The sequence below is a fragment of the Phalaenopsis equestris genome, unplaced genomic scaffold (assembly GCF_001263595.1).
Source record: "Phalaenopsis equestris unplaced genomic scaffold, ASM126359v1 Scaffold000460, whole genome shotgun sequence".
Classification (NCBI taxonomy): Eukaryota; Viridiplantae; Streptophyta; class Magnoliopsida; order Asparagales; family Orchidaceae; genus Phalaenopsis; species Phalaenopsis equestris.
The window spans coordinates 146290-165247 of NW_018164901.1; the positions used below are offsets into that span (position 1 = coordinate 146290).

Below are 18958 nucleotides of genomic sequence, written 5' to 3' on the forward strand. Positions count from 1 at the left end.
ATATACATATATATATATATATATACATATATATATATACATACATACATACATATCTAACAGCTAAACTTTAATATTTACTTATATAACACTCAAACCTTTACCATCACATAGATAAATTTTAGATGCAAGATATGTACATGCATAAGAATTGTGTGATGTGCATGTAAATATTTACTTATAAGAGATTCTCATCCTTAAGAACTTCTTCAAATATCTTCCTACACATCACTATAAATGAATCAGAGCAAGTCACTATGATAATCAAACATAAAAAATGTTTAATTTTTTGCTAGCAATCCGCCTGCAAATTTTAACGCTCTAGATCATGAAAATTGTCATAAAAATTTAACATAAAACATAGACGTCACATGAACTCATTGGCATCTTACGCATATATAATAATTTAAAACATAACAAATAGAGATCAGCTGCACCCGGATTACTTTTCTTATGGCCAAATAACACTCAAATGTTTAACATGACATATATGAAGTTTTGCTCAAGTACCAAACCAAACAGAGAGGAAAAATGAAAAAATACAAACCACTAACACAGAGGAAAACCGAAAATCTCAATAGGAAAAATAAATACTTAAAACACAAAACACATACCACCAGAGAGGACAACCGGAAGCCCCATCTGTATCACTTCAACCAATAACAGAGAGGAAAACCGAAAAGTTCAACAGGAAAAAAAACAAGGTAAACTGAGAAGCTCAACAAGAAAAACCACATACCACCTCAAGCACCAAACCACCAAAAGGTAAACCGAGAACCTCAACAAGGAAAGCCACATACCACCTCAAGCACCAAAACACCAACAAGTAGACCGAGAAGCTTAATAGAGAAAGCCACATACCACCTAAGACACCAAACCACCAACAGTTAAACTGAGAAGCTCAACAAGGAAAACAAGTAAAACAAAAATAATCAAACCACCACAACAAAGGACAATCGAGAAAGAAAGGAGAAGAATACTACGTACAGAGAGAGGTGGCGAGAGGTGACAACAGCGAAGACGAACGAAGGGAAGAAGAGGCCAAAGAACCCGGATGATTTCCTAAAGCACAACGGGAACGAATGGAGCGAGGCACAACTGAAGAACGATAATATCGAGGACTCCTAATGTTATTTACCGATTGTAGAGGGGTATACTGGTACTTTCACACCCTAAACAGAGTAATGCCGTTGATTGAATTGCTAAGGACTTATTCCCGGTCTTGTCGTTCAGAAGCCACATGTCGCCGAAAAGCCCGCTAAAAGCGCCTTCCTAATTGGTGTTGAAGTGCTTTTCAAACCGAAAAGCAGGCGAAACGCCCTCCCAACTGCACTAATACTCTTGAAATTATTAAAAAGCAATCTCCTTCTTCAAGATGCTAGAATTCGACTCTTACAATGGCAGGAAAGATCCAACTAACCACGTCTCATTAGGGGTGTCAAATTGGGTATTCAGATCGGGCATGAAATTGAGACCTTATATTAACCCAACCCAAAACTGCATGATCCGAGCTTTACCCAAATATTAAACAGGTAAAAATGACTAACCCATATCCAACCCGCCTTTAATCCACCGACCTCAACCCGCCCCCATTAAAAAAAAATAAGAAAACACATTTAACATGAGAACTACTTTACATATTGAATTTAGATCAATCTCGGGTCAGTTTTGGGTTTACGGGTTAATTTTGAATAAGTCTGAGCTAGCGGGTCGGCAAGACAACAAGAACATGACTCAGGAAATTAAATGGATTAGGATTTCTAACCTAAACATTGATTTTTCGTGTTGTGTTCTGGTCAAATTGGCATGTCGGATCATTTTTTGACACTCCTATGTCTCACTTCAAAAGTGATATTTCTTTAGTAATTGGGAGCAACATAGTTAATATTACCTCTCATTACTACTTTCAAGTAAGTGCTCTCGAGATGGCTCTCTAGACTTCCCATCGAAAATGATACTTCATATTTTAATTTCATAAAGCAATTTATCACTCAATTTGTGAGCACACAAAAGTTGCTTAAGAACTTACAAACACTTATTAACATGAGGCAAAAGGTCTACTGAGATACTTAGCAATTTAGCACATATTTCCAGAGGGAGATGTTAGATGTGAAAGATTTTGAATTGGTTGCTGCATAGATTGCGCTTAATAAAAGTCTCTAATGTAAACCTTCTTGTTATTCTTTAAAGTTGAATATACTAGAATATGTTATGTGAGCACACCGATAGCCACATCAATGCCAATTTAATATAAACAAGTGGCCTTGACTCATGAAATTTGCACACAAAAGCCCAAGGATAGTTGCCAACATCCACATGAAACTTGGCATAGTTCAATCGTTGACCTAACAAATCAGCTGAAAAGTTCCATTTTCATCAAGAAAAATCACTTGAGAAATTTGAAAGAAGCTTGACATCTTGTGACCCCTTTACAAAGAAAGGGGAGCCATACCCAACCAAAGGACTCGTCATATACACTTTCGGTTTTCCATGCTTAAAGTAGTCCAAAAGTGGCTATCAACAAGGCTCTTGCCACCAAAAGCACATGACCGAAGTAAGTTTTGCCTTCCATAAGGATCACGAGCATAGCATTCAAAATGAAGGGGTCACTACGCAGCTGCCATATAACCAACAATAGCTAATATTTGACTATTCTTGTGGTGGTTTGAGTCACGTGTAGCCGATCCTGGGGAATCAACCATAGCTCTCACTTATAAATAAAAGACTTAGTGTCCTACACAATATGGCCAGTATCCTGTCTAATCCCTCTTTTATCTCTCTCTCTCTCTCTCTCTCTCTCTCTCTCAAAATGGTATGTATACGCTCAGTTTGATTTTCCCTCCTCTGAGAAGGCTCCAACCAGGTTCATTTTAAAAACTCACCCGAAATTCCTAAGTGCTTTGATCTGTTTTTGATTGGCCAGTGCTCTCAAGCAAATCTTCAACATACTTCTCACAATTTTGAATCCACAAGGTCATCTTAATCATAGTCTGGAAACCAGTCATTAAAACATTCCAAAAACTAGCCAGCCAAAACAAGAAATAAAGAAGATCAAGGAGATTGCTCAAATAGCTATTTCATAAGTAAGGGTTTCACGTGCTTTCTATCCAATCAATATATTGCAAGAATGAAGCTATTTATTTCCAAACCTTTGACCAAAAAAAAACTTCGGCCTGCAATGAGCGATGCTACCTAAAGAAGTAGGTAACTAGAAAGTAGTAGTTAAATTAAACAAAAGCTAGTAAAGAAACAAAACTATAATAAAAAAGACATACCTTGATGTTCTTAAAAACTCTTTTATTTTCAGGATCAACAACAATGTTAAAAACTGCATCTGGAGGTAACCCAACATTACATTTGACATTTAAGTTGCAAAGAGAGCCTTCTGGTACACTAACCTGAAGAGGGAACAATGACACTTTTAGTTTATTTGCAGTAAATTAAATGGATATAATATTTAAATATTGCTTTACTTAGGCAGAAGCAATTCTTAGTTATGTTCCTGAAAAGCAGAGCTTAATACCGGTGAAGCAAAAAATTATTAAGAGTTGCATACAATTTGATAGTGAAGGAAAAGAATAAATTATAAAATCTTTCCAGTAAATACCATAGCAATAACAAACCATCTTCACATAATTTACCTACTGAGAATGTAAACCATGAAAAATGTCCTAGGTGATACTTTAAGATTATCAACATCACCATCAAAAAGAAAACTGCAGAATAGCACAGCCAGTTAGCTAAAAAGTCCTCACTCAAGTATTAAAGATAAGGATCAACACAAAATAAGAGGTTTAAGCTATGTCGAAGAAAGCGAAGACAGAAAACTCAGAAGAATCAAAGCACCAATCCCTCACTTATAATACTCGGCCTGTTGTATAATTAAACATTACCTTAAGTTCTGGAGATTGATCAACCCAATAGGGGTTCTCTCTCCACGGCTGCATTTGACTCTCTAAATCAACATCCCATGTATTTAACAATTTTTTTTCTTGCATAGTAAAAAAGTTTAAAGCATCAAGCTTGTGTTTATTTTTCTTCAATCCTGACTGTAAGAATGGAAAACAAAAACATTAATTTGTGCTAAGAACAAGTTATGTTCGAAAAAAAAAAAACAGCAGGACACACCTGCAAACAATTGTGAAGACTATGAGGGATGTTCATAAGAAAATCTTGTAGTGATGAAGGAGTCGCTAGCCATCCTTTTCTCTCAACGTGCAAATCAAGACTTTGCTTCATTTTCATGTCATTTGCTAAAGCCTGAAATAATCCACCATATAGTTACATTATGGAAGTAGCACAATTTCAAACTATAGAAATTCTGTTGATTAAGTACAACTATTTAAAGAAATATCATCTTGTTAATGTGATCCCATGAAGAAAGTCACAAACGAAACAAAATCCTGATGGTGTCCATTATTCTATATGATAAAATTGCAAAATTTCACTCTTTTCTTTGTTGGTTGACTACATGGTTCGGCTATGTTTATGATACACAAGTCTGTCTTCATAAAAGGCTGAAAAGCTCAAATCACTCAGTTTATTAGTCAGAGGAAAAAGCAGAATCCTCATCTGAAATGAACCAAGAAACAAGATGTGCATGAGTGTCCAAGCTTTCATGTTGATATTGCTACTATTCAGCATATTGAACTTAGATATATGGTTAACTATCATAACTTCAAAGAAATTTTTGTTTAAGCCTTTGACGAACAATTAATTTAAAGCACGGCATAAACAAGCAAAGGTAAAAGGGGGAGAATTAACTATTTTATCAGAAGCATTTTTCTTTCCATATTCTCCTGAGTTGAATACCTCTTGGAAGTTAGCTACCATACAAATTATCAATAATTCGTCCTTTTATTATAATGCCATATCAAATTAAAAAACAAAAGCCAATAAAACTATAAAAAAGACAAAGTTAACATTATGAGGTGCCAACAAAAAATTAAATTGATCAGACACATAATTTGATGCAATGTGTGTCCCAAAAATTTGCATCTTGAACTCTCATTGAAGTTTTTTATTGTTCCACGTCAAATTTCTAGAATACATATTAGATAAAAGAAAAGACACTACTCAGAGATTTAATCCTCATTTTATATGGAATTTAAAATATGGGGTATGAGGTTTCCTGAATGTACAAGTCCCTATGGTAAAATACTCCTCTCAATAACGAAAGAACATTTCCATTAATGCTAGTCATTAAAACTGAATATTCATCGTATGCTAAAAGTAGACTTAAGTTTTAGGTTATAAGTTTATCACCGTAAGCATAAAACAGATGATGGGGAAATAATGATGAACCAGATTAACATCCTATGATTCCATCATTACAGGTTGTCATGATCTCCCGTCTGCTTGGTCATAAGAGATAATTGATCGAATCTAATGGAAGGGATCTTTGTCGACATTCCTAGCTTGGCTCATCCAAGATACTTTTGTAAATCTAGGATGGATATTTGTCTAACAAGACTAATAAATTAACATTAGTTTATAGATGACTTTACGCCAATCAAAAATATATTTAGGATTCACAACTTACTAGGCAGGAAGTCATTATGGAACATATGTGTTACAATCGTAATCATAATTTAATATTGTCATTTGATGACAAACTATCTAGTCAAAGGACTTTGATCGTAACAAATATTTTTGTAGAGTTATTGGCCCAAAGCATGCAGACAGATGACTCTTGTCACATCCTTACTGGCGTGAGATTATTTAAGGTGTGAACATAGAAATATATATATTTTTTAGTATTTATATTTAATGAGCTGAGATTAAAAAAAAATTGTCAACAATGACAAATTGTTGTGAATGGTGGATGAAATTTGTATTAAGCTTTAATAAATTGAATTTATAGAATATTTTAATTTGTTAGTGTGAAATTTTGATTTTAAAGCTTGATTTAAAAATTAACGCATTCAATTGAAATTTTCAATCAAAATGACTACCATTAGGGTTTAATGTTTGAAAAATACTTCTATATGATTTATTCTTGTTATTTGAATATTATTAAGAATACTACATTTGTTGACTCCAGCTTTATAAGGAGTAGGGCCGGACTAGTTGATTTAAATTTTATTCCTAGATAACGCGATACATTTGAGATCACGCTTAATTTGATTATCTGTAATTCATGGGAGTTTATAATTTTCGAAATAATAATGGATTATTCAAAGATGACATTTGCATGCATCTTGAAGTAAAAACAAGTCAACTAAAACGTAATTTTAATCCATGCATCATTCCTGAACCATATACTTGAATGTTTAAAATGTTTGGTTGAAACACATGCGGGTTTTAAATTTCATATATTCAGACATTTTAGAAAAATTTGTATGTTTTGGAATTAACTTGCATGGGTTTTAAACCATGAATTTAAAACTAAATATAACTTTGAACAACACTTAAAAGATTTAAAATTATGCATGTCTTACTTATTTAAGTAAAGAAAAAATTTTATAAGTGTCGTAATTAAAAAATATTAAACAAAAAGAGTTCTTAAAAAAAAAAATTCAAAAACAACAAAATTAGTATCGATATTGACCTTGATTTTGCGATACTATTCTTAAAAAAAAAAATTCAAAAACAACAAAATTAGTGCAATAGTATCGATATTGACCTTGATTTTGCGATACTATTACATCGATTTTGTCCTATTTTTTTAGTTTATTAGATTTTAGCATAGAATGGTGAGTTGAGCATGAAATCATAATTTAAATAATATTTAAAATAATTTTTTATTGAAATAATAATAAATATTATTATTTTAAAATTGACAAAATCTTTTATTATAAAACACTAGAATAATATTTTTATAATGTATACGTAAGTGAAAAAACAATTAAATAATAATAATAATAATAAATTAATATAAATTTTGCAAAAAATTTACACTATTAGTTTAATTTATTATAAATACTTTATTAAGTTTTCATATTATATTATGATACAAAATGTTGATTTTTTTATATTTATTTTTTTTAAAAATAGTTTAGGATTTAGGGAGCATGTTATAATGTCTTCAATAACTTTTAAATATATATGCAACAAAATTATTATATATTTCAATAATTAAGATAAATATAAATTTAAAAAATTATTTATATAAATGTTTATATATTTTTCTTATATGTACGAGGGAGAAGAAAAAGTAAAAGTGTATGATAAAAGAAACAAAGATATTGAAGAATAAGTCGTTAATGAAGGTATCGTCTACAAATAATACATTTGAGCGAAAAAATAAAAGTACAAAATAAATTAAATACATATATAACGCTACCACCGAAGAACGATTCTGATGACCTCCTAAAAAATAGTACGATATGTGCTTCATTTATTTTGTACTTTTATTTTTTTTGCTCAAATGTACTATTTATTGGATGAAACATTCATTAGTGACTTATTATTTAATCTTTTTATTTTTAATAAGCATGTTTTACTCTTTCTTCAATAATTAAGATAAATATAAATTTAAAAAATTATTTATATAAATGTTTATATATTTTTCTTATATGTACGAGGGAGAAGAAAAAGTAAAAGTGTAGAAAAAGTAAAAGTGTATAATAAAAGAAACAAAGATATTGAAGAATAAGTCGTTAATGAAGGTATCGTCCACAAATAATACATTTGAGCGAAAAAAATAGTACAAAATAAGTTAAATACATATATAATGCTACCACCAAAGAGCGATTCTAATGACCGCCTACAAAATAGTGCGATATGTGCTTCATTTATTTTGTACTTTTATTTTTTTTCGCTCAAATGTACTATTTATTAAATGAAACATTCATTAGTGACTTATTATTTAATCTTTTTATTTTTTTTTTAATAAGCATGTTTTACTCTTTCTTCTTCCCGCTCATACACATGAGAAAAATTTTTAAGCCTTTATATAAATAATAATTTTTTTAATTTATATTTAACTCTTAATTATTGAAATACATAATAATTTTGTGGTATGTACGTACAAGTTTTTTAAGACATTTTAACATGTTCCCTAAATCTTAAACTATTTTTTAAGAAAATTAAATGAGCACTTCAAAAAATATTTATAATAAATTAAACTAATGTGTAAATATTTTTAAAATTAGTATTAATATATTATTATTATTTTAATTATTCTCACTTAAGAATACATTATAAAAAGTATTATTATAGATTTTAATAATATAAAATATTACCAATTTTAAAGTAATCGTATTTATATTAATTTCAATGACAATTTATTTTAAACATTATTTAAATTATCATTCTATACTCAAAACATCATTCTATACTGAAATCTAGGAAATTAAAAAAAAAAATTAGACAAAATCAGCTCAATACTCATCATTCTATACTGAAATCTAGGAAATTTAAAAAAAAAATTAGACAAAATCAGCTCAATACTACCGATTTTGACCTGATCGGTCAAAATCGGTAATGATTTTGTCGCTTCTGAAATTCTTTTTAGAAAAATGTCGTTCTTTTTAAAAAAATTTTAACTACAATGCTTTTACAAATTTCTTTTTAAGTAAATACTCTAATGCATGCTCAATATGAAAGTATCTAAACTATTTTTTACACAAGTCTTAAAATACCTGCATAAATTTAAAAATATTATTTTAAAGTTAAAAAATTTTAATTCATATTAGTCCTAAAATCATTTAAAAATTAAATTCATTATGCAAACATTGTGACGTTAAATTGTATGCAAGATTTCAATTTTAAATTTAAATGATACATTCCATCTGCTTGTAAGTTGGAATTGCAGATCCGATAGCTAATATAGTGACTTAAAATTTAATTGTATATTTAAGATAATAAATTTTATTATTTGCATTTGATTAGTGATTAATTGAATTTCAAATGCTTTATAAAGCCTTTATTATATTTGTCAATAGATTTTCTAATTCATTATAAATTCTTTCGAAATTCACTCTTGTTTGTCGATGAATTATTAAATTTAATATGTATAAGTCGTCGTGTTTAAATTTAGTTTATTCAAGAAGAAAATCATCGTGTTTGAATTATTTATCATGCATAATTTTCTTAATGGGGTTTTCTAACCAACCTGTGCATAGGTTGTTAATGTGCATGTAAAAAGGTAGGGCGAACACTTTTTCTAATATATATATATGTGTGTGTGTGTGTGTTTCACGTCTCTGCTCATTGGTGTGAGTGTGTGTGTGTGTGTGTTCCACGTCTCAACTCATTAGTGCAACCTGTGCATAAGTCCCTCGGGTCGGAGGTTCAACTTCCGTGGCGCGGGCTCTTCGGATCAATTAAAGCACATCTGGGTTTTGACCCAAATGGAGGAAGCATTATTTGGTGCCCACTAAACCAAATAACGATTCCCTTTTATATATATATATATAGAAGAGAAATAAGTTATTTTGGTGATTGTAGAGGATAAAGAGAATTTCAGTTGGTTATTGTATCATTGGAGAAATGATAGCAAAGTTTATAGGTATATGAATTATGCAGTTGCGATTTGGAGAACTAAAGATGGACAATAAGTTGTCATGATTGAGAAGGGTGTTTGCATAAGAGGTGTTGGGTTAAGCGAGATTGAGAGCATTGGCTTCAAGATCGTGAGATGGAGAGTTAACAAATATTGGGTTCTATTGGTGTGCGGCTTTGTGTGAGACTGGAGTTTTGTATGGGTGCTCAAAACAATAAGTATAAGGAAATGTTGTTGTTACAAATTGTGAGAACACAAGAAGACGTGAAGGATTTGATGTGTGTGCAACATTGAGAAGAGAAGAAAAATCTCCATGCAACCGTGAGGTTGTGCGAAATAGTTGAATAAAAGATGATGAATTAGGCATTTGGGCATGGTTGTTATAGAGGAGGTTGGGGGTTTTCAGGTTAGTGCATGAGAAGCGGACATAGAGGAAGAACGAGAGGGAACATGTGTTATGTGCCAATTTTTTCACACTTCAAGGATAGACAGTGCATAAAACGAAAAGCATAACACTTAAACAAGAATTAACAAACAATTTTTTACATCATCATTATCTTAAATTAATGAAAATAATCAATTTAAGCATAATAGACCAAACAATAAAAGAATCTTCTACGATAGTAAAGAAAGTGCTTTATGAAAATCAGATAATGTAGATCTTGATACACCGTGTCATAAGAGATCGTACCGACAGAGTCTAAGTTAAAGATCGGGTTATATGGTTCATAATGGTCACTACTATAAATTAGAAAAATTAGTATTATCATATTGGGTGTAAAGATCTCCTCTAGTAACATAAATTCTAAAAAAAATTATTTATCACTCCCAATGAGCCTAAACAGCTACCAAGTTGAGCTTAATTTTACTGGTAGGTCGGTGTAAGAGAAACAAATCTCTCACTTTTTCGTATATTTAACAACACGGACGAAGTTAGTTCAGAGTAACGTCTTGTGATGGAGAATTCAAATCTTGTTGCAACGTGCCGAGATGTAACATGTGTAAGGATTCTGTCATCAACTAATCCACTTGCTCTCAGTTGATTAAACAATGAAATAGAAAGTGTATGACACAAACTTCAAAAGAAGGAAGTGCTTTTGACTCCTTGCAAAATGTGCAAAAAAAGTTAGGATCCAAAGAGTTTACTACTCTTATCTTAAGATAAGTGCAGATAATTATTCCATAAGTGAGCATTTCAGCATGATGGCGGATATTCTTGATCTTAATGTGGTCATGCAACAAATGCAAGCGGTCAAACATGTGTTTAAGGACACAATAAATCATCATCCAATAGTCGCTGCAAATCATAAGATATAATTCCTTCTGACCAAGTGTCTTAAAACAAAAAATCCTTTCGTTAAAGTGTTGTTAATGATTTATAGTGGAAAGTATCTAACAATAGGTTTTATCTGTGGTGGCATAAACAAAGGCATAAGAATAAATAGCAAAGAACTTATATCTAAACAAAGAACTTATAAAGAGATCGAAACGATTATTGATTAAGAAAATGACAAACACTTATATCATGAATAGCGTTGTGCTAGATATTTTTAAATCCACTATTTTATTTTGATGAAAGCTTCTTTGAATGCATGGATGATAAAACTGATTTCCATAAATGCAAGGAGAAAATGATAAGCTTGAAAAAAAAAATTGAAGGCCAATAGACATTTTGAAAAATTTATCAAAACAAAAAAATGTTTGGCATAAGAGCTGCCCAATTATTATGCTAAAAATATTTACATAATAAGATGTCTACTCAACTTTACTAAATGTTAAACAGATGATTAAGTTTGTTAAATATATAATTAAAAAATTAATTATATTTTATTTTCTAACTCGTGAGTCAGAATGCTAGTGGATGCATTTTGGAGACGAAATGCTAGAATTAAAAGAAACTATATTAAGATTCCTAAATCTAAAATGTTCAATTTTTGCATAAGTCAAAAGCATGTTCATCTAAGTCAATACAACAACAACAAGCCTTTATCCAACTAAGTTAATACAAAGAGAAACAAATATTTTGCTATAACTAGAATGAACAAATTGGGTTTATTTCATGCACAATAAGAAATTAATAGATAAAAGCACATATGAAGAAACCGTGGTTAACAATTATGAGAAAAGAAATGAAGAAAGTTCCGCTAGATCAGCCATGCTGCTAATGTAACAAAATTTAGTAAATGTTTGCAAAGATTCATAAAACTCAATGAAATCAAACATCAAATCCTTTAATGGTTAGTAAAGTACATGCAATATGAAAAATGTAATAAATTATTAATTAATGTTTCATTATTGAGTGTACTTGTTATAATAATCTTGATAAAAAAAGAAGACAGTGAATGCAAGATGAGAAAGAAGATGAATGGGAGGACTCACATGAGCGTAAATGGGAGAACAATAAAGCTACAAGTGATGATAATGATGATGTTGATTTTAGAACTCAAAAGGCTTCATTTAATCCAGTTTTGTCCTAGGTCACAAAAATCTATAATTCTGAGTTCAAAAGTTCAATTCAATATTTTTCAAGTTTTTGAGCTTTCATGTCATTTGTCTTTTATGAATTAATGTTATGTTTTTAATAAGCTTTTTGAGTTTTAAAATTTTTCATATTCTATGACTTTTTGTAATTTAATTCAAAACCTAAGCCTCGAATTGATTTGAAAAATAAATTTCAATTCAATTGAAAAAATCACCTTAATTCTAAATATAATTTTTTTAAACCTCAACCACCCAGCATTAGCAATCGACCAATATTAATATCAATTATTATCACTACCCAACATTGGTCATCATGTAGCATAATACTCATTGCCACCATCTGGCATCATTCATTGATTGACATCAATGCTCGCAATTACCATTAAAGTAACGTCGGCCACTATTTGACATCAAAATCCATTTTTGCTATCGCTCAACATTAGTCATTGATCGATATTTGACACCCATCTTCCCAATCATTTGACCTCTCATATTAGAAAAATAACAGTCAACTACCAGGCCTCGCTCAACTTCTAATGTTCCTCATGATTTATCATTAGATGGCTACAGTGTTCAACCACAAATATCTGCTAATTTTTTATGTCCAACAAAAGTAAATGTCTAACTTTAGTTTATTGACTAACTAATCTCCCCTCCAATCAATAGAATTAATTACCAAATCATTTTTTGTTCAAATTTTGTCTTCCCCAGTCAAACATCACATTCCTCTTGGCAAGGACTGGTGACATCCACTTTCAATCTCCTAACTGGACCCTCAATCTCCCTTACTAGGAAAATGTCCTAGTTGATTGCCTACTATTGCTCAACTCCTAACATTTCTTGTCAATCATTATATGACAACTACTCACAACCAACTCCAAACATATGTCACCCACTGTCGTTTGACGCCTGTTATATAGATCAAATGATCTCCCCTCTTATAAAGTAAATAATCAAACTGACCGGCCACCATTTATTGCCTATCATTGCTTGACTTCTAACTTTCATTTTTGATTGCCAATCTCCAACACTTGCCAATGATGATCGCTTATCAACCAGTGACATCAAAAACCCATATTCTTCCTCGTTTGGTCTCTCCTGTCATTAGGAGAAAGAAAATGGATTGCCCATTATTTCTCAACATTTGGCATTCAGCATCAACTGCACCTAAAAATACCCAATGAACAACATACAATGTACATCAACCATTGATGTTTGATGTCTATTCTCCCGATTCTTGATATACACTTCTATCTGAAGAATAACCAAGCCAATCGCCCTGTATTTCCTGTCATACAATGTCCCTAATTAACAAACATTTGACAGTCATTGCCTGATGACCACTCAAAGCACACCAAAAATCCTAATACCATCACAGAAAAAATCTTTCATATTTCATGTTTATTATGATTATATCAACATCTCTAGATATGAATAGTTAATGTTGGTGCTGTAGGCGAGGCAACTTATTTCCTTCACCGCTGTCAACGTATCTATGGCAGTCCCACTTCTATTAAAAAACCAAAATTTGTTTATAATATTAGCAACTACAACCCAAAGTTGGCTGAAAATTCTAACTGAAGATAAATCTCTATGAGATGTCCACATTAACATCAATGAGTAATAATATTTTAAGAAAATTTAACTAAACTACAATTTTCTAAGGATTCTTAGAAGTTATACAAGAAACTCCAATATAATCTAGATTTCACATACAATCTTCTATCAGAGTCCTATATGAATAGAGTTATAGCAATGATCTAAAGAAAAAACAATTTTTTGCCTTGAATCGAGAAACATATGATGGTTGTCACATCCCAATCAAGTTATAATCAGTCATCCAACAGGATTCAGTCTGACCCATTTTATAAAAAGTTAAAATCATCAAGTAATACTCTAATAAACAACTTATAATAAACAAACAATTCTTCGTATATTTCTACTGACCGCTTTCGGTGCAAGTTGAAGTCCCTAAGTAATATTCTGACAAAATTATGGATTAAAATTAACAAACAACACTTTGACAAATAATTTTGAATAAGTTAAATGTTTTTTAAATCATCGAGTAACGTTCTAATGAATAATTAGGGTAGGTCAAAAAAATTTTTTTGTAAATTTCTTTAAATATATTTCATCATAGGTTAAAATCATCAAATAATACAATGATGAACAACCTAGAATAGATAATAAAAATTATTAATAAATTTCCCTTAACCACTCTTTCTATAAGTTATTGAGTAATGCTCTGACAAATCACCTAGGATAAATTAAAAAGCTTTATTGGAATTTACTCAAACTCACCCTCTACAGGTTAAGATTATGGGAAAAACACACTAAATTGACAGCCTAAGGTAGGCTTAAATCCTTAGGAAATTTATCACAACTTTTTTCATTAGGAACTACAACTTGAGAAGAACTCAAGCTAATAGTTTAGGGACTTTGATTAAACTATAACTAAAATATCTTTAGCCCTGAGCAAGATCTCATGGTATGAATTTAAGGGTAAGCGAACCATGGGCTATCACCCTAATGTAACTACACTGACATTCACAAAAATTCTCCAAGCAAAGGTTGGTGCAGCTAAGAGATAACTGGCAGTGCTAAACATAATAATGACAAATGTTATCATTCCCCCGCCTTAATCAAATTACTTTTCCTACAAGATGTGCAGCCAAATATGGTTATATAAAGAAAATAAATAAAAAGCTTTCTATATCATCCAAATCATGTTTCTCCCTTCACCCTGAGGCTTCCACATGGAAGGAGAATCTTCACGCTTATTTTTATCATAGATCTAAAGCAACTGTTAATGGTCCTAAACTAAATGTCTTAAGGTCTATGGAATGCATCATAATTGTCAATGGTGAATGGCGTGTCATAGCATAAAAGGACTCCATGGAGACCACAACGCATTGTGTGGCATGCGCCATTTTAAATATTACATAAAATATTTTAAAATATAAAAAATATTCAGATAAATATGAGAAAAAATTAATTAAAAGATAAGATCTCATAATAAAAACAACATAAACAATGCTTAGAGTAGAGTGCTTAATACCTCAATTAGTTACAACTTAAAATATTATGTTTTTTTTTTAAAAAAATCTAATAGATTCATAAGCAATCAAATTGGTCATCCAAAAACTTATTATTAGAATCATAAGTTAAACAAATATTATTTCCTTTATCAACATCATTCTAAACCCATAAAGCAAAAGCTTCATCATCCTCATCATCAAACAAATGGACCTCACTATTATGCAAAACGACATAATTTGAGCAAATTTTTGCCCCACAAATGTACATATGTATGTATGAATGTGTGGGTACACATCCATACCAAATTTACATACATAATACATAATTCTTATATATTTACATATTCAACACCTAAAATTTAATTCTTATATATCTACATATTCAGCACCAAAAATTTAATATTTATATGTATAGCATTTTGAGTCATAATTACATTAAACATATTTTCATGTAAAAGGCGTATTCACTTTAAAATATTAGAATTTATATTTTTGATAAGCTATATAAAAAAATATTAAATTTTACATGTCAAATATACAAAGAAAAATGATACATGTAGCTGACCCCACGTAGTGGGATTGAGGCTTTGTTGTTGTTGTCAAATATACAAATATATAAGAATTAAATTGTATGAAAAATTTTCTTTGCCTTTATATTAAATCTAAAAAATCAACTTAGTGTGCAATGGGAGCAATGTGTAATGCACTATTATCTATGTATGGTGCAAATAGCATGCCATTGGGGCGCAGTGCCGCCACATGGAAACGTCCTCAATGGAGCACCAAGTCGCATCATGTGTCATCGCATGCACCATTTTGGCGTCATTGAAATGTATAAAATACATAGATCAAAGTACTCTTCTAATGACATCAAAAATATAAAAAAACTTCCTCATTTGACCCCCTGAATATATGTTAATATATCAATAGTGCAAAGGTTGCCTAACAACAACATCAATATTTTGCCAAAAACCACTTTGAAGAAAAGTTCTTAAGAAAGTTTAGAAGAATATGCATATTATGTTAAAAGTCATAAAAACTTTTGGCTAATTTCAAGAAACACTTAAATCACAACAAATTTTAAAGGTCTAACCACCAAAAGACATTCAGCAAAATCATAATTTTGAAATTTCTTCGTCTATAAAATGATATCAGGTGAAAAGAAAAAAATTCATAGATAAAGTTAGTGATATCTGCAACATACACAAAAAATAATAATTCTTGATTTGATAGCTGAAATTTATCAAATTAAAAACTATCAAAGTTTCAATACACAAAAATTTAAAGTATTTTATTTCTTTTATTTTTTGTTTTTATTTTTTATTTTTTTTTTAAATCAAGATGAGGAGGCTTGCATTAAAATTTTTTGGAGAAGTGTATGCACGGAAAATAATCTACAACAAAAATGTCAACCAAAATTGACAAGAAAAAAAGTAAGAAAAAAAGGGATTATTACAAAATCTATCAAATAAATGTGAAAAATAGGTTGTTTGTCAAACCAACAACTTTCTCAATTTAATCTCATTTTAGCATCATCTTCAAGCCACCTCATTCATTGAATATCACCATGTTGACATCCATCTCCTTTTCATTAGAAGCTAAGTTTGTGGGTAATTAACCTCTTTTGAAATAAAAATCAATGCCTCAAAAATGGGGCAAGAAAAGCCCAGCATCTTGAATTGAATTCATCAAATGAAAAAAATCAATCTCTTTTTCAAAGAAAGGTTGGAGCTCAAAGCAACAACGTTGATCACTACTCATGGTTTTATCTTTTGTTAAAGAAATTTTTGTTACTTTTCTAAGTAAACTTTAGGAAAATTGTAAACATTTTTGTATTCTTCAGGAGCATTGATTGATCATCTTACATTTTTTTGCAAAAAATTAAAACAGAAGGTAATTATAGAAAAAAATTTCAATGACAGACATTCTCACAATGAACAAGCTAATTTTCCATCCATTCTTGAATACTAACTCCCTTGTTTGACTAATCCTATGTACGCTGATACTGGTATTTGACATATCCTTAAGACTAATGTCCATCAACCACTAACATCAAATATATATCTTACTCATTACCTTCCCTCTACTCTCATTAGGAGAATAACCAATCACCCATGCATGATCACCAAACTTTTGATATTCCTTATTGATCATTGTCCAACTTCTAACATTTCTAGTTGATTGATGCTTGTTTTTTTTTGGTGACTGGTAACCACTCAGATTATGACAACAGCCAAATTCGAGTCCCATTATAACCCAACTTCTGACATTCCTTATGGATTGATGCCAGCCACCAAATAATGTTCGAGTTTGATATTTTTCAACCACCAAAGTTCGATGCACTTCCTCCTGTTCACCTAGCAATAGATGAAAAGTTTATCATGTTAGTTTTGCATGCTGGTAAATTTAGAAAATGTGCATCTTCTTTTTTCTTTTTGCATTGTTAAGATGATAAACTCTCCATCTTTTACTTGAATAAACTCGCAAACAGCACATTCCTCGTCTAGATTCATGATTAGCATATTTTTTCTCCTATCAACGCACACAGGCCAGCCTCTCCAAATCCTTCAATCATTTCCTACAAACCATTAATGAACGGACCATACAAAGATTTAGAAGCTAAATATATCACGATCACCTCCCTTCAAAACAAATTGAAAACATACAATTTTTAGCATCACGAAATATAACCCCAGAGAAAAGTTGAACTCAAATCTAATAACAGCGCCCCGCATCAGGGCTGAATACAAACTCATTGAAAAATTCAAATGTATATAGTAGATGTGCGCAAGCTGATCTGATCTTGACCTGTTAGAAGTGGAGCCCGGTACGACCCTCTTCCACTCCTGCGATCGCGAATCGCGATCTCCCGCTCCCGCCTCCTCCATTTTTCGCGAATCGACACCTCTGTCTGCTCCCGCGCGCGTGAAGCTTCGCGTCGCTTTGCCCGTTACTCCTTTGTCGCGAAAGGTCGCGACTCCTCCCGCTCCTGCTCGATTGCAAAACCGTTCCCACTTTCTGTTGGCGATAAAATGTATCGCACGGCTTTCCTATTCGCAAGAGAGAGAAGTCACGCGCAGAGAAAGCATTTGCGTTGAAGCAGGAGACGGAAGAAGAAGATTGGGAAGAAGAAGGTGTTCTTCTCGGTGACTTGTGGAAAAAGAGAAACAGGCTTTCTCTTGTATATTTTTCTTCTTCTTTGGTGTTCTTGCTCTTGGGTGAATCTTGGTGTAAAGAGAAAGAGCAAGTGAGAGATCCTTAATTGTTGTTGTGATCAAACTGGTGTAAATTTCCTCAATTAGTAAATCGTTTTTCAATTATATATATACCACAACAACTGGTATCAGAGCCAATGACTACAGACGAAGTGATGATTTCAGAGATCGAGAAGTTCGATGGCACAGATTTTGGTTATTGGAGGATGCAGACAGAAGTCTACCTCTATGGGAAGAAACTTCATCTTCCGTTATTGTATTATTGAGGAAAAGACCTGAAAGGATGGATGAGCTGAATGGAATCTGTTGGATTGACAGGTTCTGGGGGTTATTCGATTGACTCTATTGAGGTCCGTTGCACACAACGTCGTCAAGGAGAGGACGACTGCAGATCTTATGACAGCTCTGTCAGGTACGTATGAAAAGCCATCGGCGAATAACAAGATATATTTGATGAATAAGTTATTCAATTTGAAGATGGTGGAAGGTACGTCTGTTGTACAACACTTGAACGATTTCAATACCATCACAAATCAATTATCGTCTGTGGAAATTGAATTTGATGATGAGATACGTGCACTGATCTTGTTGGCTTCATTGTCAAATAGCTGGGAAGCTATGAGGATGGCTGTCAGTAATTCTGCAGGTAAATCTAAACTAAAATTTGAAGATATTCGTGATTTGATTTTGACTGAGGAGGTGCGCAGAAAAGATTCTGGCGAGATCTCAGGTTCGAGTTCAGCACTAAATGTTGATTCCAGAGGGAGATCACTTGA

The 18958-nt window shown here is 31.5% G+C and overlaps 1 protein-coding gene across 5 annotated transcripts in view; it reads right to left on the reverse strand.

Annotated features, from left to right (window-relative positions):
- Window positions 1-18254, reverse strand: part of LOC110027884 — a 34335-nt gene extending 16081 nt beyond the window's left edge. For 4 of the 5 annotated variants that reach the window (XR_002294387.1, XR_002294386.1, XR_002294388.1 and 1 more), the window contains exons 1-4: window positions 17776-18254; window positions 4129-4260; window positions 3894-4049; window positions 3276-3398 (exon numbers count right to left, since the gene is read on the reverse strand). Coding sequence is in view for 2 of the 5 variants with exons in the window: in XM_020729501.1 (XP_020585160.1) it covers window positions 3276-3398; window positions 3894-4049; window positions 4129-4245 (396 nt within the window). In the remaining 3 variants the exon portion in view is untranslated. The remainder of the gene's footprint in view (window positions 1-3275; window positions 3399-3893; window positions 4050-4128; window positions 4261-17775) is intronic. The other variant, XM_020729502.1, reaches the window with a different exon arrangement.
- Between the last annotated feature and the right edge of the window lie 704 nt (window positions 18255-18958).